The sequence below is a fragment of the Tetrao urogallus genome (assembly GCF_951394365.1).
Source record: "Tetrao urogallus genome assembly, chromosome: 21".
Lineage (NCBI taxonomy): Eukaryota > Metazoa > Chordata > Aves > Galliformes > Phasianidae > Tetrao > Tetrao urogallus.
This window is the reverse complement of record NC_136834.1, coordinates 5,410,009-5,436,319: the sequence shown is the minus strand read 5'-3', so window position 1 is coordinate 5,436,319 and position 26,311 is coordinate 5,410,009. Positions and strand designations below refer to the sequence as shown.

Sequence of the window (26,311 nt, the reverse complement as noted above, 5' to 3'; positions counted from 1 at the left end):
TCTTAACTAGAGAGGGAGAGTGTGCATGTAGAATAATAGGACAGAACAGAGGAAAAATCCAGTTAATGTAGGGAAGGCAGGTGCAGGTAACAGGATAAATTAGTGCTGAGGGAGGGAAGGGAGACAGACAAATCTTCAAACATTTTTGTAGGATTCTAAGAATTTCTGACCAACCAGAGCATTTAATAGAATCCATAAATGGACAGATATTAAATCCACTGTTTTGCTTTAGAATAATATAAGACAATTTTTGCTACTGTTCAAGAAAAGAAACAGAAATGTAATATGAATTTGTTGACACTAGTCATAAGGAAAGCATCTGGATTGTTGAAGGCTTACGTGCACATAAGCCCATCCACCACTCACAGAACAGCCAAATTTTCAAAATCTGGAGGAGTCCAGAGCTGGCCACACCAGCGAGCTCTTCCTCTCCCCATGCAGGCCAGGTCACCTGAACAGATTACAGCACACTCACAAAGCAAAATACCAGAAACTGTAATGCAGTTGCCATAAAGGAAACAAACTAGAGACTATACCTTCCTGTCTCACTGTTGCTGCACATCCCATCACCAGAATGTTAATTATGAAATACAGCCATATTAGGCTGATGTTATTGGTTTCCTTGGTGCCTTGGCCCAAGGCACTAAAATAGCAGGAGGATGGGGAAAGCGTGCTGTTTGCACAGTGTTTGTCACTGGACCATTGGCATTCAGTCCGAGTGACTATTTCACCATTTTAAAGGTTTGCTGGTTCCATGCTTGAGAAGTCAGATGGATTTAATCAAATTTCAAGCGTATCACAATATTTATTTAGTGACTTAAGGGGCTAGCAGGGGAGCTGGCACTGATAATGGGAAATGGTTCCTTATGTCACACTACTCAGAGCTTATGAAAAGCCCAATGCCAATAATTTAGGCATAGGAAGGGTTCTGCTGCCCTGGATTAACTTCAAGTCACAGGAATTGGCAAAGTTCTTTCTCTCCTTCCCACTACCCTGGTATCCTCCTAAAAGCTCAAAGCAGATAAAAAGAGTCAAAAAAAGAGAGAGAAAGAGCAACTGTAGATGTCCAATTAAATCATATTGGTCAAAGAAATAAAATATTTTAAATATCTATCTGAGGCTTTCAGAGCTCATTGTAAGAGAACAGCCAGAATCTGTAACTAAAAGAAGGACTCTGTCACAAACATACAGTTTGTGAGTAAAGATACGGTGACACCATCCCAGTGACCACATGCATACGCCTGGCTTGAAACAACAATATAATAAAATGCTGTAGCTTAAATAATCTTCCTCTAAATGGATGAATTTTACATTGCAGTAGAGAAATGTTAACAGTCGGCACTGCTTGGCTCACGTCAAGTAACATCAGATCACATACCTCATCTGCTTTGTATTATGTAACTGGGCCCTCAGGTCACAGTCAAATTATATGTGTAACATTAAGCATGTCTAGAAATGCTTGCTTACTGGGGACTTGTATCCATAGGACCAGAGTGATCTCTTGAATAACCCAGACTAGAGAATTCCCTGAACCGATGTCAGCAATTTACACAATAAATTGCAAGTTCTCTGAGGAAGGAATTTTGTTTGATTGTTTTTTTTTTTTTTAAAAAAAAAAAAAAAAAAAAAAAAAGCACATTAGATATCAGTTCTGTTGTGGTTTTTGCTCAGTAAAACACAAATGTTGATGACGGAAATAACATTCGTTAAAACAGATTCCCTATATTCAGTCTCTACTTAATGCTCTGGTTTGGATCTTAAAATTTGCTTAGTATCATACCACATTCACTGAAAAAAAAAAAGAAAAAAAAAAGAAAAAGGGGAAACAAAAAGCCCTGAACAAGCAATCCAAACATTCATGGACTATTGACAGCTTTTACTACTGCAGATGGACAACTAGGCGTGGGAAGGACTAGTCTAAACCAAGCACATCTATGAAAAAAAATAAAAATATTTATGCTTTTTTTTTCCTGTAATTGCTAAAAATAAAAAAAAAAAAAAGAGCTCTTGATAGCAGAACAGCACACAGGAGCTTCAAGGTAAAGATGCTATGCAGAAGCTGAGACAATGATGTGATCTAAGGTGGAGAAGGGTGAAGAAAATCTGGTCTTACCAGTAAAGAATATAGGGGATTTACTTCGAATTTCCTCCAATTTTTGAACGAATAAGGCATTCATTTCCCTCTGTAGGGTGCCCACTTGCCTTCGAGAAGTTTCAGAACAGCGCTTGGGAAATTCTGGGCTTCCAAGGCTTTCTAGACTGCTGGAGTTGGAGGATATAGAGCCATTGCTGGCTGCAACCAAGTTGATAGTGCTTCCATACTTGCCACCTGATTGGCACTGCCACCGCTGCCGGGAATGAGCCTTTATTCCATGACATTTAGATTCAACATTTTTCTTCCCTGAGGTCATGAAAGACTGGGTGCTCCTTGTTAGATCATCAGCATTTCCAGGGCTACTGCAAGACTGCAAATCTGACTGTGGTCTGGACTGAGCTTTAACACCCCAGTTTTCAAGCTCTAACCTCTCTTCTCCACTTATACTGTTATACTGATCATGGTGAAGCAAATCTTTAGCAATAGGCCTGGTAGGTTGGTCACTCCACTTGCTTTCTAGATCTGGGCTTTCTTTGGAACCAATCATGCATTTCATGCAGTTGGTGGCCACTCCAATCCTACCAGAGCTGTTGATGGCGCAGCGTGCAAAAACACTTTGCTTCTCATTCTGGTGCTCCCGGAGCCGGACCCTGTTAGACCTCTGTATGGGTTCACTGAAAACAGCACCCCCTTGAGCACAACTCTGACTTTTGGCTTTATGAGAACTCTGGGCCTTACCTTTCAACCCTTTGCCTTGTACCTCCCCACTGGCACCATCCCTGGGAGCTGGTGACAGAGAAGCACTTTCTGACTCTTGCGCAAAGCAAGGCTGTGAGGCAGCTTCTGCTTCGTGGTCTTCACTGGCCCCTTCAGAGCTGTTGTCTTTTGTGTCAAAAACAATTTCAGGAAAGCCCTTCTTCTTCTTCTGGCTTTTGGTGGGTGCACTTGCTGTCCGTCTCAAGATGTGGCTGCTAAAGGAATGTTTGCGATGGAGCTGACCAGCAGCATGACTGTCCAGGGAGGCCTGCTTTGGATTTCTGAGAAATAGGCCTTTTAGGCCCAGAGCTTGTTTGACCTGGAAAATTAAGAAAAAAAAAGTCCTTAACAGAAAATGGAAAGCTCTTCCTTTGGGCCCAGGAACTCAAGTTCAATGATCAAGTGACAAAATGATTCTATGATTCTATACTCGTGCACTGCACACACATGCACTTACACACAGAATATTCTGGTGTATTTCTGACATCAGCATATAAACTAAATAAAAAATGGGACAGGAAATAAAAATGTGAAAAATCAGCAGCAACTGTTTTGCACAATTTCACTTTTTGTGTGTGTGTTTACATAACATTTTCCAGCCAGGCTTATCTCTGTATTTGTCATAAATTTCTTATTAATTTATAGCTCCTTACACATTCAAATTTGAAGCGTGTGTGTAAATAATCCCAAGGAATTAGTACAAGAGAGGAATTAGGACATCCCAGTTCTTACACTGTGAACTCATGTTCTAACAAACTGCTCTATCAGAAAATACTAAACACCACTCAGGCTTCTATATCACACTGTAATTAAAATAAAGCTACAAACACCACTAGTTGATGTTATCCTCAAGTGCCATTACCAGCTTCGGGGCTTTGCTGAAGTTAAGACCTGCTGGCAAACAGAGTACTTAAAAAAAATAGCTGAGCATGTTTTTCAGTAAAAAAAAATCCACCTGCAAATTCATGCAGCTAAATATGTTAGGATAAGGCCAATCAGAATTGTTGAAGAATTAAATTAAATTTGAAACACAGCGCTGAATTCTTCAGCTTATGTAGAACATCATATTTGTGCAAAACTGCACATTAGATGCTGACTAGTCTAATCTTTCCTGTCTCCTAAACTGGGAATGGTAACTACCACTCATATTTCAGACAAGAAATTTGCAGCATGCACCAGAGGTTCCAGCAGGAATAAAACAGAATGTTCTGAGAAAACGAGAGGAAGAAACGAAAAAAAAGAAACAAAAAAATCAAACAAACGTCACACAAAACAAGCTGTAGAAATGGTGGCAATTTCAAAAGATATTTTAAAATCATCTTAACTTTTCTTCTCATGCAATATCAGATGATTACAGAATTTAAATGATAGTGACATCTGCAGCTAAGTATTATTTTTCTCTTATTATGTTATAGATCATGACAAATTTGATGCCAAAGTCTTTACATCTTTGCATCTTTTGTAGCTGTCAGGAAATACACAGTGGACATAAGAACATCATATATTGTTTTTCAGTACTGATTCCTCACGTAAGCAATATCACAAGAAGGAACTGAACTACATGTTTGACATGTGGTCTTCAAAATATTTCTCTTTCTAGATTACATTATGATCATTTCCTACCATACAATACATCCAAAGACACTCATGTATGTTTTCATCACTGAAGAAACACATCATAAACAGATGAAGTTAGTCACGTTGAAAATAGAGTACTTCATATACTTCAGTACTTAAGTATGAAATACAGAAGCACTGTTAAAGATTCCCCCACCATCATACAGTGATTCACATTTCAGTGAAACTAAAAGAATTTCAGCATTCCTGTAAACATTCCAGGTGTACTTGCCAACTTTTAAAGCTGATGTATGATAAAGAGTAGATTGGTCTTGATCCATGCATAGAAGCCTCTTACAAGTAAAGCAGAGAAAGAAGCATGACCCTTCTAATCCGCTTCTCCTTTGTTGCTTTTATTTTCCAGTTAGATTAGGCTCTCTTTATAGCAGTAGTTCACTTCCTTAAGCATAAAGAATGAATAAAAATATAGTACAGAAGCCTATAACTGAAAAGCATTGTGAGAAACCCATGGTAAATTTGATTGGCATCAATGCAGTTTACTTATCACATGCCAAAATCCACTGTGAGAAAGAGATAGCTAAAAAGCAACCTAGAATGGACTTCATAAATATACAGAGAGTAAGATAAAGAAGGCAGGGATTGTCTCTTTCCTATTTGTGGACAGAAGCAGTGCCAATAATACCCAGCAAAGAAAATGTAATTGAAATATTAATAAGCATCCTGTGAGAGCCAGGCTATTTAACAGTCTGCTTGGATCAAAGTAGACTCAGCTTCCTCTAGGAAGCTTCAAAATGAGATTCTGCATTTGTTAAGCAGTGAGGAGAAAAATGTTCCGCTCCAATTGGTGAAAGTTGGCAAGTACACAAATTTATTGCTACAAAAGTCATACAATATAAATATTTGCAAAGTTAGGAAAAAAATGACACACACACATACATATAATTAAAAACAAAAAAGAAAAGCAGTAATGGAATGGGTGACAGGCAATGCAGGGCCCCAGGTATCATTCCTGATCATTTGGTGCATCTTTGTAAAGTTAGACACTATTGCTTGAATCAATTGACTGATTCAAGAATGCAGATATAAATTTGGTTAACATAAAAAAATAATTCTAAAAAAAAGGTGAAAAAGAGAGCCATTTTGATGCAGATCCAGAATACGTGCTTTTAGCCTTTATCCCAGCTTTTATAGGGCCACTTCAGTTTTCAAAATACTTAGAAAGAGGCTTCTCCAAATTTAGAAAAGTATTCACTGCTAAAGGTTCTTTTCCACATGAAAGAATTACAGCTTGTAAGGGAAGAGATGGTAAGCAAAACCTCAAAGAATAGACAGAGATTATAGAAGGACTTTTATCCTGGATCTGCTTCATAAATGAAGGCCTCTCCAGCTGAGCAATGACCCAACAAAACTGACCAAGTCAAATGTCACAATCCATGGTATGAGTTGAAGGGCTTCAAAATGCTAGTAAGGAAACATTGATGCTAACGAAGTTAGAGGCATGCAGGTGTGTGCTGGTGGTCACTACACCTCCCTGAGTTAGGAGGGGGTACCTTCAAGGCGTCTAAAAATGTTCTGCTTCTAAAAGTAGACTTTTTTTGACATAGAGAAGCCCACTGAAATCACAAACAGACAGAGTAAAGGCAAATAAGACACACAACAACAGAGAGGGAGAGTCTCATCTAAGAAAAAAAGGAGAAATTCCACAATACATAAATAGACTACAGAAGAGACGGACAAAGAAAAGTGTCTCCAGGAAACAGTGCAAGCTAGAAGAAATTTCGGTTAAACACACGTTGAAGCAAAAGAAATCTAAGACTCTGCTTTTGTGATGCCAAACTAATGAAAAGGTTGAAAATGCTAAAAAGCTTAATTTTTGCATTAGAATATTTGGATTAATAAAGGATGGGTAAAAACCAGACCTGTAGCTACAGAATACAAGCTTTCTTTCCAAGTCCTTGCATTTTAATTAGGTTGTGCACCACATCAACATTTTAACACCAGAAAATCTCCAGAGACTGCAATGATGATGAGAAGCAACAAGGGGTGTGTAATATATTGAGAACATGAAAAGGGGACAAAGCAATCAAGAAACAAATTAGTGCAGTAGTTTGGAAGCTAGCAGATAAGGACAGGGAAGAGACAAGTGTGATACATAAGGGTCGTTTAGCTGTTTGAAAACTTACCAAGAAAATCTACTGACCTCAAAACAGCTGCCAAAGTTTAAACAGGCATGTCACCCTACTACAAATTATAACTATCACCAGCCAGTTACTCATGAAGAAGCTAATAAGAGCAAATAATTATGAAAGATTAGATAAAGTAAGGATTAAAAGAGTGATAATGCCTCTCAATATTGCCAAATAAGAGTTGAGGTGAAAACTCTTAAGACTGTAAACAATCTCTTCTACAAAGAATCACAATCAGTATCAATGACTTGGAAGCGGAAGTTTTAGTCATTGAAGTTATTAGTCATGATGGTAGACTTAGTTTGTCTTAGCCTATTTGACAGCAGACAGTAAGTGTTAGACTTCAGTTACTAACAGGATATTGAAGTATTTGCTATCCTTGCAACAGCAGCACAGGCATCACCTGAATGCAGGGCACAACTGGAATACAAAAACTGCACACAACACTGAGAGACAGAATAGAATCTCTCTATTCTCCATCATTTTGACTAAGAGTAGAACAGAAAAGAAGAAAAAAGATGAGTAGCGCTGGTAATGCCAGTCATCATCTCTGCTGGAGCCATAGAGCAAATAGATGCCTGCTTTCATTAAAGGATGTAGGTGAAGGACACAGCCACTAAGAAGGTAAGACCAATTCCCACTGGCCTCGTGACCAAGGGTGAGCTTCTCCAGGACTTGCTACAAGTCTGGTGAGTTTGAAAGACCTATTCAAGAATGAGCAATAGACCTGAACACGGGAACTCCAAAGTTCATAATCAAAAGTGAATCTGTTTGAATCTTTGCTAATGCATGCATCCAGCAAGTGTCTGCAAGCTTTCTGAGAGAATCACATCCCTACTCACAGTCATAAAGGCACGACTTAGATACAATTCCCTGCAACACAAAAATACAGTCAGAAAAAAATCTTAGCATTGAATTAGTCAGCTTATCATTACTCTTCCCTGAAGAGCATTAAGTGGTCTTTAATAACCTTCATGTTAGCCTTTTACTTGTGACAGGCACTATGATCATTAAAGCCTGTTCTCTGTCTTACTCAGACCAACACCAACTGCCTCTCTTGCTCCACAGAGCTACATTCAGACATAACGCAGGCAACAGGGAGTTTCAGGCAGGACTCCCATCTCTGTCAGTCTGAAGCAACACCTGCCCAGAGACTCTACTGTCAGATATCAAATAAAAAAAAAGCAGGAACTGAGCTTAACATCTCATTTCATGAGGTATTTAATATCTCATTTCATCCTCATGAAAGCCACACTTTCCAGAAACAGCTCTTTTTATAAACTGAAAATGAAGCTTTCCTAGTAGTTATCTTGGTTTCATCCCACTAAATTAGAGCAATTTAAAAAGCTATTTTCCTTTGTAAGAATTATTTCAGTTCTTTCTGCATGAACACCATACACACACAAAAAAAAAAGACGACCAAGAAAAAAAAAAAAAAAAAACCACCTTAGAATTCCCATCCAGTTCAATGCTGCCTCCTGCTGTCAGGATATTGATATATCACTTTGTTGAAAGGGTTCAGCCTCACAATAAGCGATTATAAACTGGTTTTGAGATTCTCAAGGCCCTATAAGATACTCAGAATCCTGAATCTCATTGAAATTTATTCAGTGGAAGTAATTAAATCCAGTTTATTTCCCCGCGGTGCACTCATTTCTAGCTGGCCCAGGCAAAGTTAGAGCTTTATTTTTAGCTTGAGAGTTATTCACATGAATTAGCTGTGCTTCTCCTGCACATGAAGTAAGCACACTATTACCAAGAAATGAACAGTGAAGAATAAGCCCAACCATAATTATGAAGACCAAATCTCCCCTGCACTTTAATTGCTATTATGGAAGAATTCCTAAGCAAATGATGGCTAGAAACTTGATTAAATTTAAAATGCAAAATCATCAGGCAGACCAGGCCTTCATAGAATAAACTTTACAGGAAGAAAGCACTCACGGTTCAAGGGTGTAACCTCTTCTTTACCAATGTGCACTTACTATAGTGGACACAACCACATTTATTCATAAGAACGTGTGTACACTGCAATGAGATAAACTCCTTTGGCTCCCTCAAAAATGTGCTGCAAGAATCTTTTTTTATAATGTATCCTAAGATTTGTGTTTCGGTGTGCACTCAAAGATCTTAGGCTACTATGACAATCACACAGGTGAAGTTAGAGTAAATAGGTTCATACAGACCCTCACTCACTGGACTTCTCTAGTGTGACACAAAATCCTGTCAGTTCATTGACATACACAGATCACATTGCACTGCACTGACAGCACTTACCTTACCACAGATGTCATTAATAGCCACATGAACAAAGATGGATGCCTCTTCTATACCTTCTAGGTATACATGTCGGTAACCTGAAACGCAGGATAAACCAAGATGACAAGGAAGGGAAATAGATGATAGCAAAAGCATCTAGAGACATTCCTTTTGTAAACAGCAAAAAAGTCCTGAACAACTGATGTGGTAATTCCCCATTTCTTTCTTACCTGGCATCATACTGCTGAAAGCTATTGTTCTTTGTCCAATAAAGTCCCGGCCAATTGGATCATGGTCCCACACAAGGAACCGAATCAAGGCGATCTCTGGCATGTGCAGAGTGAACACCAATGTTTCTTCCCACATTGGGTTAAATCCTGGGAAATAAAGAATCAGCTTTTATTTTGTTCACGAGATGCATGAAGAAAGAAGACTGTCTATAAAAGGAGCACCTGAACTGCAATGACATGCTAGTTTTCCTAGCAGTTTAATCACTGTTCTTTAAAAATCCAGCACTCCTACTCACTTCAGGAGACACAATGGTATAAGCACTTGCAAGAAACATCGATCTTACTTGAAGTTAGCACTGCTCTGAGTAGGTGTTTGGACAAACTAACCTTTTTTGACTCTTCCTTTGAACACTGCCAAGTCCAAATACCTTTCTCGCACGTACAGTGAGAAGTCAGACAAAAGGCTAGTTTCACACCAAGATCTTCAACAACATCATACCAACTCACTTGAATAATTCAAGATCCAAGTCCGATTAACATCAATAACTGTATCAGTTTTTCAGGTTTTTTCTCTATAATTGGCAACCAGTTTCACCTGTTTGTCTCTCGATAAAAAATGCTTGCCTGAAAGAGGATGTTTCAGCCACAAGAAAGCCTAAAAACTCCCGCAATCTTACCATTATCATCAACTACTCTAGTTTGTTCTTTGAAGCAATCAACAGGTAGGCCTATAACTTCTACTTCAACAAATGGATCTATGATCTGAAAAACATAAAATAACAAATCCTGAAAAGAAAAAGGTGATAAAGGCAAAATTCAAGCACATGACTAAACATTACAGCATGGGCATTGTACATTACTGTCTTAATTATAAATGGTCCTAAGACTTTTTATACAGGATTACTATGCTAATGAGATTGAGGTCCAATCACCTAAATCATTCAGAATGATCACAGTGTTTGTGATTCTTGACATGAGGGATTAAGTCTGAATGTTTTGGAGGCTCTTCCAGAGCAATCACGTAAAACATGACTGCAGCTGCAGGGAACTCAATTCAAAGGCTCAGTTTTCTTCCAGGATTATGTTCTGCATGAAAAAAATCCCCCTGCTTCACGGGTTAAAATGAAAGTTGAAGAGATTATTCTTCCTTTTCTTGAGTTCAATCTGAATTAGGAAAAATTCCTTACTGTTGTACATGTGATATTAATAACAATAAAGAAAGAAATAGAAAGAGACTATTGAAAACATACAAAGGTTCACCAACCCTTAGTATGATTCTACTGTATTTACTTTTTAGGGAAGTTTTCCTGGTATGATGTAGTCACCTAAACGGTTCTATGAGGAAAGAATATTTAGAAGCTGATTGCAATATCCATGTAAAAACCAAGCGTGTAAGAACTCATTTGAGAGGCTCAATTCTCTCTCCAAAAGGCAGGAGGCTAACAGGAGGCTTCAATTCTGACAAAAATGCCTCACCCTAGCATTTATTAATGACCAATTAACGTAAATGATATTGCAACAACAAACAAGAAATCAACAAAAACTCTTGAAAAGTATGTCAAGAGGTTTCAAATTTGACTTATTTTAGCCTGGTTTGTCTTTAAATAGAGTTGTCTGTGGCATTATATAACAAAAATGGCATTACAAAACAAAATAAATAACAACTTTAAAAGTCACTCAAAAAAGAGAAGGCAAAAAGAAGAACAAAAAGAAAACATAATAACACAGTGCTAAATGGAGGACTGGGAGCAGATTTATCTAAGCAGAGGGGAGGACTTTAAAGTAAATCTCCCTTGCTTGGCATGCTCAGCAGTTTGGTGGGGGTTTTTTTTATTTGGTTTTTTTTTTGAGTGACAGTTTGTATGTGAGGGCATTTATAGTACTGTTGTGAGTAGAATCCCACAGTCAGGAGCTTATTGGCCTGTTTTTGCTTGTCCTGGTGGCACTGTTTTGACTACTGAAGAAAAAAGATTCCAACTATTGCTGTGATGCTTTGAAGACTTGAAAACCACCTAAAAATCTAGGATGATAATGATCTGCCTGATTTATTCATGTTCTATGTCTCCCAACAGATAACTGCAGGAAATTAAATCCTCATCCTAAGCTCAGCTAATTTGGAAATAAACCTTCACCAACATATAAGAACAATCACTAATAGTTTAATACCTCTCCTCTGTCTCCCAGCATGGAATCCCGTGGTTTTGGGAGCTGTTGACCACTGATAATTCTTAGAACCAGCTGTTTCTTCAACTGACCAGGCAGTGGATCTTCAGAATTTGGATTAAAGATGCCTGAATGAATGAAAAATCATGGAACATTAAAAAAAAAAAAAAAAAAAAAAAAAAAAAGAGTAATAGTAAGGATCTACACTCACTGTTCTCATATAGTAAGTTTCCCACTCATTCTAACAATTTTTCTTACCTTGACACATGCAGTCTGGTTTGAGGACATAGCCACAATTCCCATTGGCACTAAATTTGGCCCGGTTCAGTTGCAGCATTCTCCCCTCTGACTGGTAGTTTAAAGCCACTGTTCACCAAAAAAAAAAAAAAAAGCAAAAAAAAAGCAAAAAAAACCCAACCAAACAAAAATTTTTAACATTATTATTAACAAATTATGTTATCAACATTATTGTTGGTAGAACCAGGTTAAAGGAAGAACATCTAAATATATTTTCACTTTTGATTTCTTGGGTGCAAAAACTCAAAAATGTATTTTCTGAAAGAGTTCTATGCTATAGCACACATCAGCTTCAGGGAGTGAAGCTCTGCAAATGAATCTCCGAAGTTGTCTTGAAGTTGAGAAGGATATTACTTTATCCCCATTTAGCAGACAGTTGCCTTCACAGAAGGCATATGATTCAAGTATTCTATCTAGGAAGCAGCATAGAAAAATAACAGGAAGGACTCAAATGTCAGTAATGTTGAATAAGCAAAGAATTCAAGTACTTTAAGAAATGATTCTTAAAGCTCCCACTGAAACATTCCTTCCAAAATAAAACAAAAATAAACTCTTTTTCTGCTCACCGAGTTGGCAGCCCGCATTCCAGAATGGCTGGGGATTGTAGTTGCTGGAGTCTACGCGGTAGGAAGACGGGTAGATGCGGGATAACTGATGTTGGTTGAAACGAAGATACTGTGCTGGCTTTTGCTGCAGTATCTGGTGGGCTTTTGTTTCACTGAAAGATGAAACCTGCCAGCTGGAAGAGACTGCAAAGGGAGGAAGTGATTAGAGGCCTAATCTCCTTATTTATTTATTATCTAAATAAGACATTCAAACAAAGATAGCATTAATTACTTATAACAATCTATCATAATTTGAATACATTCTACTTTGAGGGAACAATTCTTTTCTTATATTATAGAAGACTAACTGTGTTTACTGGAGGAATTAAAGCTAGGATAAGGAAACTGAATGGCCTGAATCCTCATTAAGAAGTTACAAAAGTTCTCTAAGATTTTTTCAATTTGCTGAAAGAAAGTATTACTTCTGGCAAGCAATTCTCTGACATTTTTAACTAAATTTTGATTCCTGTGAAAATCAGACACAGAAAATGTGGAAAGATTACTGAAATATTCTAGGAATATAATGGGGATGGTTCACCAGGTCTGAAGTAAAATCTAAGCTTTGGAGATACTTGTCTTGGTTTGAAAAGCTCTTCAAACCATTCTTCCCCAGAAAATAACTAAGCCCTCTGTTATATCCAGTGATGTAAATGGTCTGTAGCAACATTTGTAAGTGCTACCAAAAAGTACATGTGTCACTGCTACATGGAGTAGCTTTACCTCCTTTACAGTAGCTGCCACACAACTCTATACCCATTTTATAGCTTCTGAATAGCAAGTGGTCAGCCACTTTGAAACAGCACAGCTTTACATGCAGCTCTTCTGTTAAACTTTTCTGAAGTTACAGTAGAAACAAACACATAAACAACTTTTAAATAGAAAAGATGTAAGAACATAAATCTTTCAATTTATTTGCACAGCAATTACTTCCAGCAGACTTCTACATCAACCTACTTTCAGCTTCAACATCATGGATGCCAACAGACTTTGTATATTTCACCAGGTCTGAGAGTGCCCGGGACAACTTCATTGTTTTCTTCTGCCGGTTTATCCTGGAATAATAAAACATTTAAATTTCCCATGAAATAAGAGATAAACTTTCCTTTTCATATTTAAAAATCAGAGTAGAGAAATAAGAAGGTTTCCTTCACCAAGGAGATATTCAATTTTTATAGCATAGACTCACTGTCAAAGCAGTGGAAGCAACTGCATTGACGTATAAACAGAACAAGTTCTGTTCTTACATGTTAGTGGCAACCATAAATATTCACATACGAAAACCTGATGGAGAGGACTCTAAATTACTTTGACCAAAGGGCAGGATATCTGTTCACACATATATTTTCTTCTCAAGTCAAGTACCAGCAGAAACACTTTTAAATCCCAAAGAAATAGCAAAACTGTAATGCTCTGATCTTCCTCACTTGCTTCAGGTTATCACTAACAGAGTATCTACTAATCTCCTGAAGAAAGTTCCAAAGTATCCTAGAGAATTGCTTGATCTGATTTCCTGCTTTTACAGGCTGAATCTTACAGAGCCATTCCACAGAGGACCTTTGATTTCAGGATTTTTGGAAAGGTAGTTTCAAAAGAAAATTAAAAAACATCACATGAACCTTTATGCAATTTTATGTGGCAAAAAAACAAAGAAACAAACAACAAAAAGCACCGGCAAGCAGATTTACTTTGCAAATCAACTGTAATGGGTTTGCTGGGCTGCCAGTCAAACAGTCTACATGTCAGCTGGATGAGATGGTAAGAGCTCAGATGCATATTGGATCCACTGTACATTGCTAATTAGTCCAAACAGCACCAAGAGATCATTCTGATGTTGTGGCTGACACTGGATCTACCCTCATGTGAAATTCCTCTCACACAACTGAGGATACCCGTCAACAAACAGAGCTCAAGCATGGCTATTTAGCAGGTACATTCAGGCAGGAATCTTTTTCAGAAACAAAACTGCCAAATCACTTGTTACAAACCTGGTGTAATGTACAGAGCCTCTGGCTACATTTCCTTGAGAATCAGCATCATCTTCACCTTCTTCAAGACTGGTTGATTTTTTCAATTTGCTTCCTTTTTTCTGTGTCACAACAAAATAAAACTGTTATATAGAATGGACTCCAATATTCAAGAGATTCGCTTTTTTCTATGAAGGATGTGCACCAATCAAGAAAAAAACTAAACTCATGTTAGACCTTCAGTCCTTTTAGACTTCAGTGTAAACTGAAACTAGATGTTATGCACAATTATAACCAGTTATCTGCCCTGTTTATTCAGCAAACAGAGCAACAGCAAGCCAGATAGTACAAATATGATAATCCTCTCCTACTGTTGCCTAAAAGAAAGAATCTATCAAAGAATGCAATATTCACAGTAGAACTTCCTAGGGTGGCTTACCTTGCGTTTAGAAAAGCTGCCCATCAATGTCCGGCTGTGCCTTTTATTGGTACTGAAGTCTTCCCCAGATTCCACATCATCCTCAAGTTTATTCTAAAATAATCAAACAGAAAAAATAGTGCAGCAGACCTGAGTAGAGTACTACAGGCAGCATGCAAAACATAATCAAAAATAGTTTGGGATGCAATTCACCCTAAAATGTCAACAAAACATGACCAGACCAAAGCAGGGTTTTCTTGTATGTCTGATGTTTTTTTTAATACAAGCTGAGCACAAGATCTTTTATCCTAGCAATAACTGTCATCACTTTCATCCACAGGAACTTTCAGAGCAGATACAGATCACAAAAAAAAAACCAAATTCCATGCATCAGGAAATACTTTTATCCACATAAGCTCTGAGTGCACCCTAGCAGTGTATATTCACTGGTGACAAACTGCTTTCTAACTTAATATATGAAAAGCATAGCTCAACAGGACTTATTTCTGCCATGAAACGTGGCCTAAGTTACATAGCTTCACATGCCTAGTCCATGATAAGAAAGAATCAAATTTCTTGCAGTCCCTAAGAAAGTGTATCATTCATTGGTGCCTCTAATCTTTAATATGACCTCATAGTTTCACTGTTTCCCACTCTAATCTGACACAGACAACTCTGGCTAGTGCTTACTCAGAAGGATTCCTACAGTCTTGGCCTTACAGCAGATTTTACAAAAGTACTGTCTGATACATCACCTAAATCATTCATTTTAAAAGTACGTACAAAACTCACAAAAAAGAAAGTTTTGGGAAGCTGAATTTTTAGCTTTCATCTGGTTTTAATGCCCAGTTAGTTCACCTGCAGATTGGCAGACCTCCAATGTTTTACATTTGCATACAGCAGCATTCCTTAGCTTATTATAAATTCCAAAATTACAACATTCACGTTCCTGAAGTGTTGGCTATTTACATTTTCATAAAGAACCATTAGTATAAGATTAAAATACAAAAGTAGGTGTACAGAAAAGAGAGAGCAGAGGGAAAAAAGCTCAGCTTTCATATGCACTTTTTTATATAATGGGAAACAATTTTTTCTGTTGAAAAGTCATTTCATGTGTACATTTCATGCTCCAATTGCTGAGTGAGAAAAAAAGCTTCACAAATCTGACAGTGATGTTCACCTGGCATCATCATTAACTGAATGAACTCAGCTATGAAATCTGAAGTCTATAATATATTATTTATTCAGTAAGGTAATAAACCATAACAAACTGAAATGCTAAACACCTCTTCCTCAAAACCATTGGAGAAAGTCTTTGGATGTTGGACAAAGAGGTATTTAGCATTTCAATTTCTATTTTGAAGGACTGCCATATTTCATTATTCATATGCAACAACAGGCATCTCTTTGCACCAAGCGTAAATAATGAAAACAGCAAAAATTAAAATATCATTATCATCAAAATAAGAGGCTTCCACTAAATGGACAAAAATGACAAAAAAATCATCTGCATATTTTAGATTTTATATAAGAAATACGAGGTATTAACAAAATACAGATAATAACAAATATCAAGTACTACAGAAGGAAAAGCATTTTCTATTTTGCCATATGAATATTTGGGGGCAAAAATATTATTTCATAATGATGGGAAACTTAAATAACTCTAATAAATTTAACTAAATTCCTACCAGTGTAACAAGACCTATGATTTCAGCCAAAACCAGTAAACAAAATTTTCTAAATCCACATTCATCTTGTAAATCACACAATTTTCTTTTAAGGGCAGAGTTGAGCGTGTTTCAGTTTCATTAGTACTATGACAGCTGCAGATCTCACTGGTAAACTAAGTCACCTTTATTCAGAGTGTCAAAATAGATTTAAAAGTCCAACCTTAGGCACTCTTTTGAGGAACAAGCAGTCACGAAACAGCAGTACTAAGCAGCTATAGAGAGACAAAAGTGCAGCTAAATCTAGGGGGTGAGTGAAGTACAGTACATGTTCACCTTCTTACTGTCTGATTTCTGACCAGTCTTCCCAGATGATGGCAGAGTGGCAACTGTAAAATTGTTTGGATCTTCACAGTCACGGATTTTGGATTCTTTTATCAGTGAGTCAAGTTTTTTCTTTGCTATGTTCTCCACTCTTTTCCTATTTGTAGATGCCTACAAACAAAACATAATCATTAAACAAGATACAGGCAAAACAATCTTAGCAATTCCAGCTGGGATTAGCAGAAAATGGAATGTTATTTGCAAGATCAAACCTTCGATCTAAAAATTATCCGGGAAACCTACAAAATAAGGATCTTAAGTAGCACTGTGACCTTGATTTCAGTAGTTTTGTAAAATCAACTGTTTCGGGGTTTTTTGGGTATTGAAAACACTCCTACATGTCTGGGAATACGGACAAAAGAACTGGAAAACAGGAAAACACGGAAGTAGTTTTTTCTTCCTTTCTTTTGTTTATGATGGAAAGAACACCGTCATGCAATAAGGACTAGTGAGATATTACTAGTTAAATATTAAAAGGAATAAAATCACAAATTTGAAAGATTACAGCTAGAACTGGTGCTGCCTAATATGCACTCCTGCTAAAACTGTCCGCACAAAGGATTAAAACCTTAAAAACCCGTGACGAATGCCCAAAATTGCACAACATGCACATTTGAGAGAACTCATACAAGGCTTCCTCTGTCTGGAATGGGAAAATGTAAAATAGATTTACATTTAAACGATCACTTAACTTACATCTCCATTCATTATTTTACAGTCATCATCAATCTCATCAGCACTGTCCTCATCAGAAACTTCACCCTCCTCTGCATCATCACTAATGTTGGCTGGAAGTTTCTTCCCCTAGAAGATAAGATGATTACACAGGCAGTTTAGCACACAGCTCTTGCTATAACATATTTTAAACAAAACAAAATTAAACAAAAAAAATCATTACTGATGGGAAATTAAAAAAAAAAAAAAAAAAAATCCCATAGAGGTGAAAATCTTAACATGCAAGCAAACACTAAAATGCTCTTGACTTGTTGTTTGTGTTTGTTGAAGGTCAAAGAAAAGAAGATATTCATGAAGAACAAATCTTATTTACTTCTCTGATCAAGGTGAACTAATAGAAAACAGATTCTCTTTTTTCTAAACCTTCTCATTACGCAATTCAACTGTAGCAGCCAGATTTTCTCCATCTCGGTGCTTCACTATTTCATTAACATGAGCTAAAAAAACTGTGAGCTGACTGGATAATAGGTGAAATGATAATATTATTCTAAACAGGAGAGAAGTAGAAAAACTGCCAGAAAGAAGGAATGAGGAAGATGACGTGTGGTTATAATTTAAACTCAATGAACAGGAGCAGATTGCAATTTCCCATTCAACTTCCCATTTGAGTTGAATTCCCATTCAACTCAACAGAGCCAAATCTGTTAAAGACAAAATCCTGTCTGTATTCTCACATATTCAGCTCAGGGTCCAGAAAAACATCACTATTTCAGTGTCTCAAAAATAGCTGCTTTCTAAGAGTTGTGCATCAGGAGCCTGCCTTCTTGGACAGCCAGCCAGATGCACGGGCACTATATGAAAGGTAAAACTTATTCTTTAGCTACACGTATTTCAGAAATTGTTACTTGTGTTGGCTTACCTAGATAATGCTGGCAAACAGCCCCAAACGGCCTTTATCACTGCATTAAACCTTTATTACAGATTGTTTATCGTGATGTCATTTAAATTAGCACACAAGTGATAACCAGGCAGAGATTGTAGTCATCACAAAAAAGGAGAGATGGAACAAACCAACCACGTTTTTACCTTAACCAGTATCTTCCCTTTAAGACTTGCTGGTGAAGGGAGCCTGGTAGAGTCATCATTGTGCACAGAAGACAGATCCAGTTTGTCACCCAGAATTTCTGTAAGATATTGGGCCATCTTCTTCTGCTGAATTACACTGCAGTGGTTCTCAATTGACAAGATAACAGGGTACCTGGCAAGACATAAGGAAGTATCACCAACTGCAAATTTAGCTTTTACGGCATTACAAATATAAGGGTTATTACTGTCTGAGCCATTCCTGTAAGGAGAATGACCACCAATGAAATCTACAGGGTAGATATCCTGATTGATATCCCAGTACTCTCTCCAAACTGAATAGTCTATTTTAGATCACCACAGAATAATTAAACTTCTTCAATCTGATTTGATGCATTTTTTTCCAGAGCACACTTTTCACCTTCCTATACTAGCCAGTCCTGACCTCCACTTCCTACTAGAGAGATTCAAGAAAGCCAATCATAGAAAAAACCTAAACATGCAGTGCTTTCAACTCCCCACGTCTCATGCCTTATGTCTCAAAAGTTAGCAGATTGTACACATACTCATTCTTGATAAAGGCGTATTTGTTGATAGTTTCAATCACATCTTTGAAGAGAATTTTGGAAGTCAAAGTGTATCCATGGTGGACAATCGGTTCACCATCCGGCCCATCCCAGCAGTCAACTGCAGAAGAGAAACAATGACACCCATCATTTTACTGTGTGTAGACAGTTGTACGCATTGTTTGAGAAAGCCCCAAGCAAAAAAAGATCTCTTTAAGAAGTGCTGAGGAATATTATGAAGGTAGAAGAGCTGACATAGCACAGCATTATTTTCATTATACTACTGCTGGACCTTAAAGGGAATGCAAGAGAATCCTAGCCAAGCTTCTCACACCACAGCCAGAGCCAAACTCTAAGCAACTCCGGTCTTCCTTGGATTCTGCCTAAGCTCACACTTGTTTACAGTCATGTTTCTATGAAATGCTTTACTCCTCCGCAGCACGCTCTGGCATGTCCACAATCTGACCTGAGCAAACTATAATATTAGCCTTCTGAAAAAATGTGAAAGCACTTTGATGGTCACGATATTACAGATGATTACAGAAGAGGCAGTCTCAGAAAAGCATTACAAACATCAAAAGAAATTTCAAAAAAGCTCCTGGGTCGTTACAGGACTATCAGTATCTCACATTATAAAACCACATTTTCCTCGTCAGAAATATCAGCTTTCTCCTCTGTTTTTAGTGAGAATTCTGCCCTGTTTGCCTGTCTGGTTGTTGTCATACGTTTGGCCAGAAAGTATGCTCCCCAGAACATCCTAGCAAATGTTAGCATTCTTTCCAGAGATCATTTTCACCAATTTTTTCCTTAGTACCAATGACACTTCCTCCATTGTTCGCCTCACTCTTATATTCAAGAAAATTTATCCACTGTATAGCAACATAATTTAATGTTTTTCATAACAGGAAGACATCATTTCATAAGGCTCCTTAGTCCAAGCAATTACTAGATCTTCTGCTATAGCCCTAAGTCTTTCTTTACAGAGAAGCAAAAGTATGGAGCTTACTGATGATTCCTTTATGTTCTTTACCTTCAACACAGCGACAGCCAGACTGTAGCACCCATGCATACATGTCCACCCTAGACTGGGACATCAGCTGATCTCCCATGAGGTAGGTATTATGTGAAGAGGTAATGAAATAGTGACTCAAAGGGTAACTCATGTCCTGATTCACTTGGTAGTGTTCTGGGTTGAAAATGTCCCCTGAGGGACTCCGCATGTAATTGGTGAAACCTATGAACAAACAATACTATAAGTAAGACAGTTTTGTTCTTTTTGTTGCTGTGGTCTTCCTGAAACCAGCTAAGAACACATCCCTGCATGCACCAACACAGTCATGAACATATCAAGTAAAATAAAGAAGTAAATAATGCCACTGTATCCCACCCAGCACAAGACAGTGCTCTAACCTTCCTGGAAAACACGCCTATATTTAACCAAAACTTGACATTGTAGGTTTATAATTCAAAAGATTTTGATGGAATAGTAAGTGGCGTAATGCATAGAAGACTCTAAAATCTTCCAAAGAATACTAACTTCACCTCAGTAAGTAACAGATACCTCCCCTCCCACAAAAAGCAACAACCCAATGCCAAACCTACTTAAAAGCATTCTCTATGTTATCTGATACAATTCTATGACTTTATAAGCGTGCAAACAAATGTGATTTCTCATAAGCATTTAAGCACTGTTCACCCTCTCCCACAACAGCTATGCCAGTCAACTTACCATCAATCCCCAGAGCTCCTGCCTTCTTGTTTTCCAGGCATGGTTCAAACTTGTCGATAATTTCCAGGCAGTGTTCTCTGGTCACATTTGTCATCTGTAAAAGTAACATAAGTGAAGCGTTAACTAACAATCCACAGCTTCTCCTGGCTTTTCTACTCTGTATGCTGTTTAACAATTGGTCACATCATCCAGAGTGGCACTAAGGATTTCCAGTTACACAGTGAGATTCTCACTCCTGTCAATCAACATCAGGTCAGATAAGAATTAAAATGCTTTGTGAGAAGTTTCTGCCCTATTGGCAGCTGCCTGATCACATCCAATAAAGACAGAGCTCTAGTTTGTAGGTTAAATGTGGTTAGTGTTGGTACGTACACAGAGCATCCAAATTGAAAAAGCTTTGTCATAAGTCAATGGGACACCTCTTCTTCTGTAGAATTAAAGGATTAATTTGCAGTCTGATTTTTTCATTATCAGAAGTGTTTTGACTTTAAAAGAAAATAAGAAAATGTTTCCTCTTTATGCAGTGGACTGGAAGACAAGCAAGAGAAACAGTACAATCTAATATTCCTGCTATTTACTGATAATCTTTCCATTAAACACTATCCGTTCTACTATTTAATATACTTTTCCTTATACTTCCCCTTTCCAACAAATGTTATACATGCCACTTGGAAATACAGCCCTGGACACTAAATGGGCTGCCAATAAAGTGCCTAAGTTGATTGTGGTTTTGGCAACGTGGAATATTTTCTCAGAGGGAAATAAAACCACCAGCATGTCTGCAACCAAATCAATGCCTTTTGGGAGGGGGGGATGGGGGGGTGCGTAAGTTTAAAACCTAGTAAATAAAATCAAAATAAGAGGAAGGAATACAAATAAACAAATAAAAACCAAGCCTTTATTTGCCCATATACTGTAGGTTTGCTGGGTAAGAAGGAAAAGCTCTGAAATAACAGAAGGTTCTTCTGGTACAGCTTCAAACACACAGAATGAACGCTTGTTTTCCCTGCACACATTGTGTAAGAAAGGGCAGAACTAGACAAGGGAGTGAAACCCCAGAGGCATGTGTTGTCCATGTCAGTGATTAGCTGAGCTGATCTGTGTCCTTTGGATAGTGTTCATCTTTCTCTCACCATCTGGAGGATCAATCGACCAATGAAATGGAAACACACCCTAATTATCTAAAATGATAACTGCCAGAGAAGTGGCTTTATCATTCATTCATTTCTTAGACAGCTTTTGAAACTCTGATGCTTTATGACTCACAGGCATACAGTTTCAAAAGAGATCAGGAAAGGAGAAAAAAGCAAAGACAAGTCAATGCATTTGTTCCTGCACTCGCTGTACCTTACCATCCAATTATTTTTTTTCTCATTACAGAAACTGCCAGAAGTCTCTAGAGGAACACAGGATCGTTCAGACAGCTCAGGAAGTCATTTAGATAAAAAAATCCAGCTCAGGGCAGGATCAACTATAAGGTTATATGAGTTAACCCAGGCCTTTATTCCAGTCTCTATACGTCCGTGGTTTAGAGGATGTACAACCTCTCTGGGAACCTCTTCCATTGGATGAACGTCCTCATCGCAAAGATGAGTAAAGAACTCCAGTGTTCCCTTGTTAAGCACAATAAGACATTGTAACTTAGCACAGAGTTTAGTGGTAGTTGCTGAGCTGCATAAACAACTATAAGCATAATGTATGGGTTCACTTCAATTCTTGAAAAGAAAAGCTTATAAAGCTATACACTAGTGTTTCTGCATAAGTAAAATTAGATAGCATCACTATTTACTGGCCAATGTCAAGTCAATATTAATACGCAGGGAATACACACACTACCTGGTTCGTCAGACAAGAAAACAGCCTGCTTTGGATCGGTGCAGTGGGAGGAGTCTGAGACCACTCTCAGCAATGCAATATTGAAGTATTAAAAGGCAACCCAATACGCACTACTACATATCCTCAAACACTTCCCCAGACGTGAATAATCCTCTCAGTAGCTCTTTAGAAACATAATCTACTTTGCAAACTGGGGAAGTGTGACAAAGTAGTGTAAAGTCTCATCATGAACTCTGCACTGAAACAAAAGCAGAGCCAGAAGCAGCATCTTTGCGCTCAGATACTGAGCATGGGAAAAAAAACATCGATGGCTTTCTCCCGAAGAACACAAGGGAAGAAAAAAAAGAAAAAAAAAAAGAAACCATAGACACTACAATTAGGGGCACAATGAAAGACCCTACTCAAAGAAGAGGTTGTGAGGGTAAAAAGATTCAAGAAATAGTCTTGCCAGCATACCAGATGAAAATCAAGAAGCATCTAACTGTCTATTTTTAACATCCACACTCTCCAGAGTGAAGCTGCTAAAACAAAAGCAGCTGCTCACTTTTCACACGCATGACTGCCATTCTGACCCTTTAAAAAAGACAATGCATCCCCAGCGGCAAATGGAATGGCACAAGAGCAGAACTCTTTTCCTGGTTTAGATCTACCTTTTGTTCATTCTCCAGAAAGCGTCTCAGGTCATCTGTATCCAGGAAGTCCTTGTGGTTGCTGTAGGTGAGCATTAGCAAGTACAAATCACGTCGTGTTGACATCATCTTGTAGAAGGTGCAGAACTCATCAAAGCCTAGCGTGCCCTGGTTATCATCTGTATCAGCCTCCTGCATTACACAGCAATAAGGCAATGAAATAGCAAACTGTCTTGTAAGAGCCTGAACAAATTTTAAATAAACAAACGCCTGAATGAGAATAACGTGTCACTGAAATTAAACACATGCTGATGCTGCCTGACAAGGCTGCTCACTGTAGGGCCTGCTAGAGCAGATTGGCCAGACTAATATTTGTCATATTAATGCTTTCCCCTTTGAACCTTTTATATGTATGGATTAGTGCACGAGCTAAGACAACTTCTGAAGGTCCTTATTGCACAAGAACAGAGGGATACTGAATTTCAGATCAACAGATGTAGCAAAAAAGCAACTTCACAACATGTCACAATGTGGTATCAACGCTAGACAGCACCTGGTGTAATCATTCTTTCTGTAAAAAACAACTTATTACTTATTTCTTATTTCTGGAGCATTCTTCAATTTACCAAATACACAGTGCAGTATCTCTCAATGGAGAGAAAACAAATCAGTTGCTGAATCATTGATCTTTTCGACAAATTTCATTTTCATTTCTTACCTTGAACATTTGCTTGACTTTTTGTCGGGGTAGGTTGACATTCAGTTTGTGCATTAGTTGGAGCACTTCATTAATACTCAGACAGCCATCACCATTTTTATCTGCTTCATCAAATGTCTGCTTCAACCACATTGAACAGGAGTTAAGGAACATCATGGAATATCAAGGGATGTTACTGAACATAATATATATACAAATGCTTAGGGAAAACTGTACATATGGGGCGAGGAATAAAGGAAAGCTCAAGATAATATACAACGTAACTGCTTGTCTTATTTCATAAAGAAGTTCCTAGATTTGTTATGCTCAGTATTCAACACTGGCTATTTTACCCAAACTCTGAATTGAATTCTGAGCAAACAGAAATGATGCATCATGTTTTGTCTTGTACAATCAAACGAAAGGGACAGCTTTACACAGGGAGTAACAGATGAAGGAATATACCTGTATGTTCAGTCCATTCTTGCCCAATCACCTTTTTCAGTCCACTCTCTTGCCCAGTCCAATTTTCTTCAAGGACTTCTCTCTCAGTCTCTGGAAACAGGGAATGGAATGGGAATCACTTTGAAACTTTGAGCCTAATGCTTGCTTTTAGTAAAACAAATACTTAAAGGAATTATTGTGCTGTTAAGTGCTCCAACCACAGGAAAATGCTCTCTCAACCAGTTTAGGAAGGATATTGGTCTCTGGTTCTTTGGCGTTTTGAGAGGCTGTCTTCATCACTGATCCCTGCCATCAGGTATTTTAGCCCTGTGATCCAAGTACGTGCTTCATCTCCACTGGAAGACACCAGGTCAAGGGATTCCATATGATCTCCATAGTAGATGCTGAAGCAGCAGTTAGGATCAAAACTGCCATCAGCATAGCGCTGAAAGATCTCCGATTGCTTCCCCTCACAAACTTCTTGAATAGAGTCGATGGAAACTAGAAAAACAAGAGCATGCAGCTCATTAGGAACTGTGTGGGAAAATAATCATGCAGGCTGGCAAACAGTAAGATTGCCCTAAAAAGGAATCCCTTTTTGTCTTGATTTAAGTTCTCTCTTTTAATTACACTGATGAATCACACTGCTGCTTGTCCAAGAACGTAATAAATGATCTTCCAATTGGATCAAAAAGAAAAAGCAGCTGTAACAAAATTAACCTAAACTGCAGAAATTACTGGAGTATGGGAACACAGAGACGTGAAACAATCTGCATATTAACAGAACAGGATAATACTTCTAGCTTCCACTCCCTTGTATGTTGCCTTAGATTCTTAAGGAAGACTACCCCACTCTTCCAAGAGCGTGACTGATTTGAGGACTGCATACTGAAATAAAAAAGCTGAATCATGGTTTTACAAATCTTACTCATTATGAACAAGCGTAGAATTAGGGAAAAGTAACACCAAGACAGTGAAATAGATACAGCCAACAGACTGTTGCAAAGGCTTCATCCTGACACGGAGAGTAGTCCTAGAAAAACTGGTGGTCTGGGACACCTTGAAATCTATTACACTGTGAATACAATCCCTGTTCTAACTCATGCAAAGGGCAGAGAAGGCCTAGCCCAGACAGGTTGTGTTTATCTTCTACTCACATTCCTTCCTCTTCAGATAAAAGGACAAAGCAGATGAAAAATCAATTCCATGCAATTTTATGAAATCAAAATTTCTACCTCTTTGAAAGAGAGGCGAAACAATGAAAATGTCTGCAGTTGGCCAGAAAAAAAAAGATTCATCTTTTCAATAAATTCCAATTTTTCTGCTTTTTAGTTTGATGTAGAGATGTGCAGATGCTAAATACTCACAGCCTGTGCACCTTATAATTACATGAACAATTTATTTCCCTTGTAATGTTCCTGTTCCCAAGCTGATAGAAGATAAATTCTAATAATAATAGTAAGGGGGGAAAAAAGGACAAATTTTAGTTTTGCTTTGTTGTAATTGTTCTCTGGAGATTACAACAAACAGACATCTGTTTGCTGTGGTATAGCTACTGTGCAGCTGGACAGTATGTTATACACAGACAAACTGCTGAAGTTTAAAAGGGAAAAGTTATTAAGGACAAAAACATAAACTGGATAATCAATTAAGTTTCACTGTGCTGAAGGCAAGTGATTGTAAGTTGCTAGGAAGCTCCTCTGAAGGAAACAAGTCCCCTTCTCAGTTTGCTTTGAGGCAAATACCTTGAACACTGAAGCCTAGGCTCAGCCTGATTCTTTATGATTTTGCCCTGGTTTCTCTTCCTATACTTCAGCTTATCTGAAGTACACATCTCCAAAACCAGTGCTGTGCTCTAGTCAGAGACCATTGCACATTAAGGAGCCAGAGCTACACATAACAGTTACACTGAGGTTGTGCTGTGCTCAGCAGCACGTACAGCTTGTCCTCCTGGCCTTTTATACTACATGTGTGCCTTGGCTGTAGGGTAACTTACCTGGCTTACTGTAACTGCTGTCTGCAGGGAGCTTTAACTCAGTACCAGCAC

General features: G+C 37.9%; 1 protein-coding gene across 2 annotated transcripts in view; it reads right to left on the bottom strand.

Annotated features, from left to right (window-relative positions):
• PLCH2 (phospholipase C eta 2) overlaps positions 1-26,311 on the bottom strand; it is a gene marked incomplete at both ends in the record, with an annotated part of 65,094 nt that overhangs the window by 2,699 nt on the left and 36,084 nt on the right. For both annotated transcript variants that reach the window (XM_079545477.1, XM_079545476.1), the window contains 19 exons: positions 2,834-3,170; positions 8,893-8,972; positions 9,105-9,251; positions 9,782-9,866; positions 11,271-11,395; positions 11,526-11,633; positions 12,131-12,313; positions 13,124-13,221; positions 14,155-14,255; positions 14,573-14,665; positions 16,558-16,716; positions 17,302-17,409; positions 18,367-18,538; positions 18,930-19,050; positions 19,960-20,163; positions 20,659-20,752; positions 23,145-23,315; positions 23,842-23,971; positions 24,522-24,765. In XM_079545477.1, the coding sequence (XP_079401603.1) occupies positions 2,834-3,170; positions 8,893-8,972; positions 9,105-9,251; positions 9,782-9,866; positions 11,271-11,395; positions 11,526-11,633; positions 12,131-12,313; positions 13,124-13,221; positions 14,155-14,255; positions 14,573-14,665; positions 16,558-16,716; positions 17,302-17,409; positions 18,367-18,538; positions 18,930-19,050; positions 19,960-20,163; positions 20,659-20,752; positions 23,145-23,315; positions 23,842-23,971; positions 24,522-24,765 (2,760 nt within the window). The remainder of the gene's footprint in view (positions 1-2,833; positions 3,171-8,892; positions 8,973-9,104; positions 9,252-9,781; positions 9,867-11,270; positions 11,396-11,525; positions 11,634-12,130; positions 12,314-13,123; positions 13,222-14,154; positions 14,256-14,572; positions 14,666-16,557; positions 16,717-17,301; positions 17,410-18,366; positions 18,539-18,929; positions 19,051-19,959; positions 20,164-20,658; positions 20,753-23,144; positions 23,316-23,841; positions 23,972-24,521; positions 24,766-26,311) is intronic.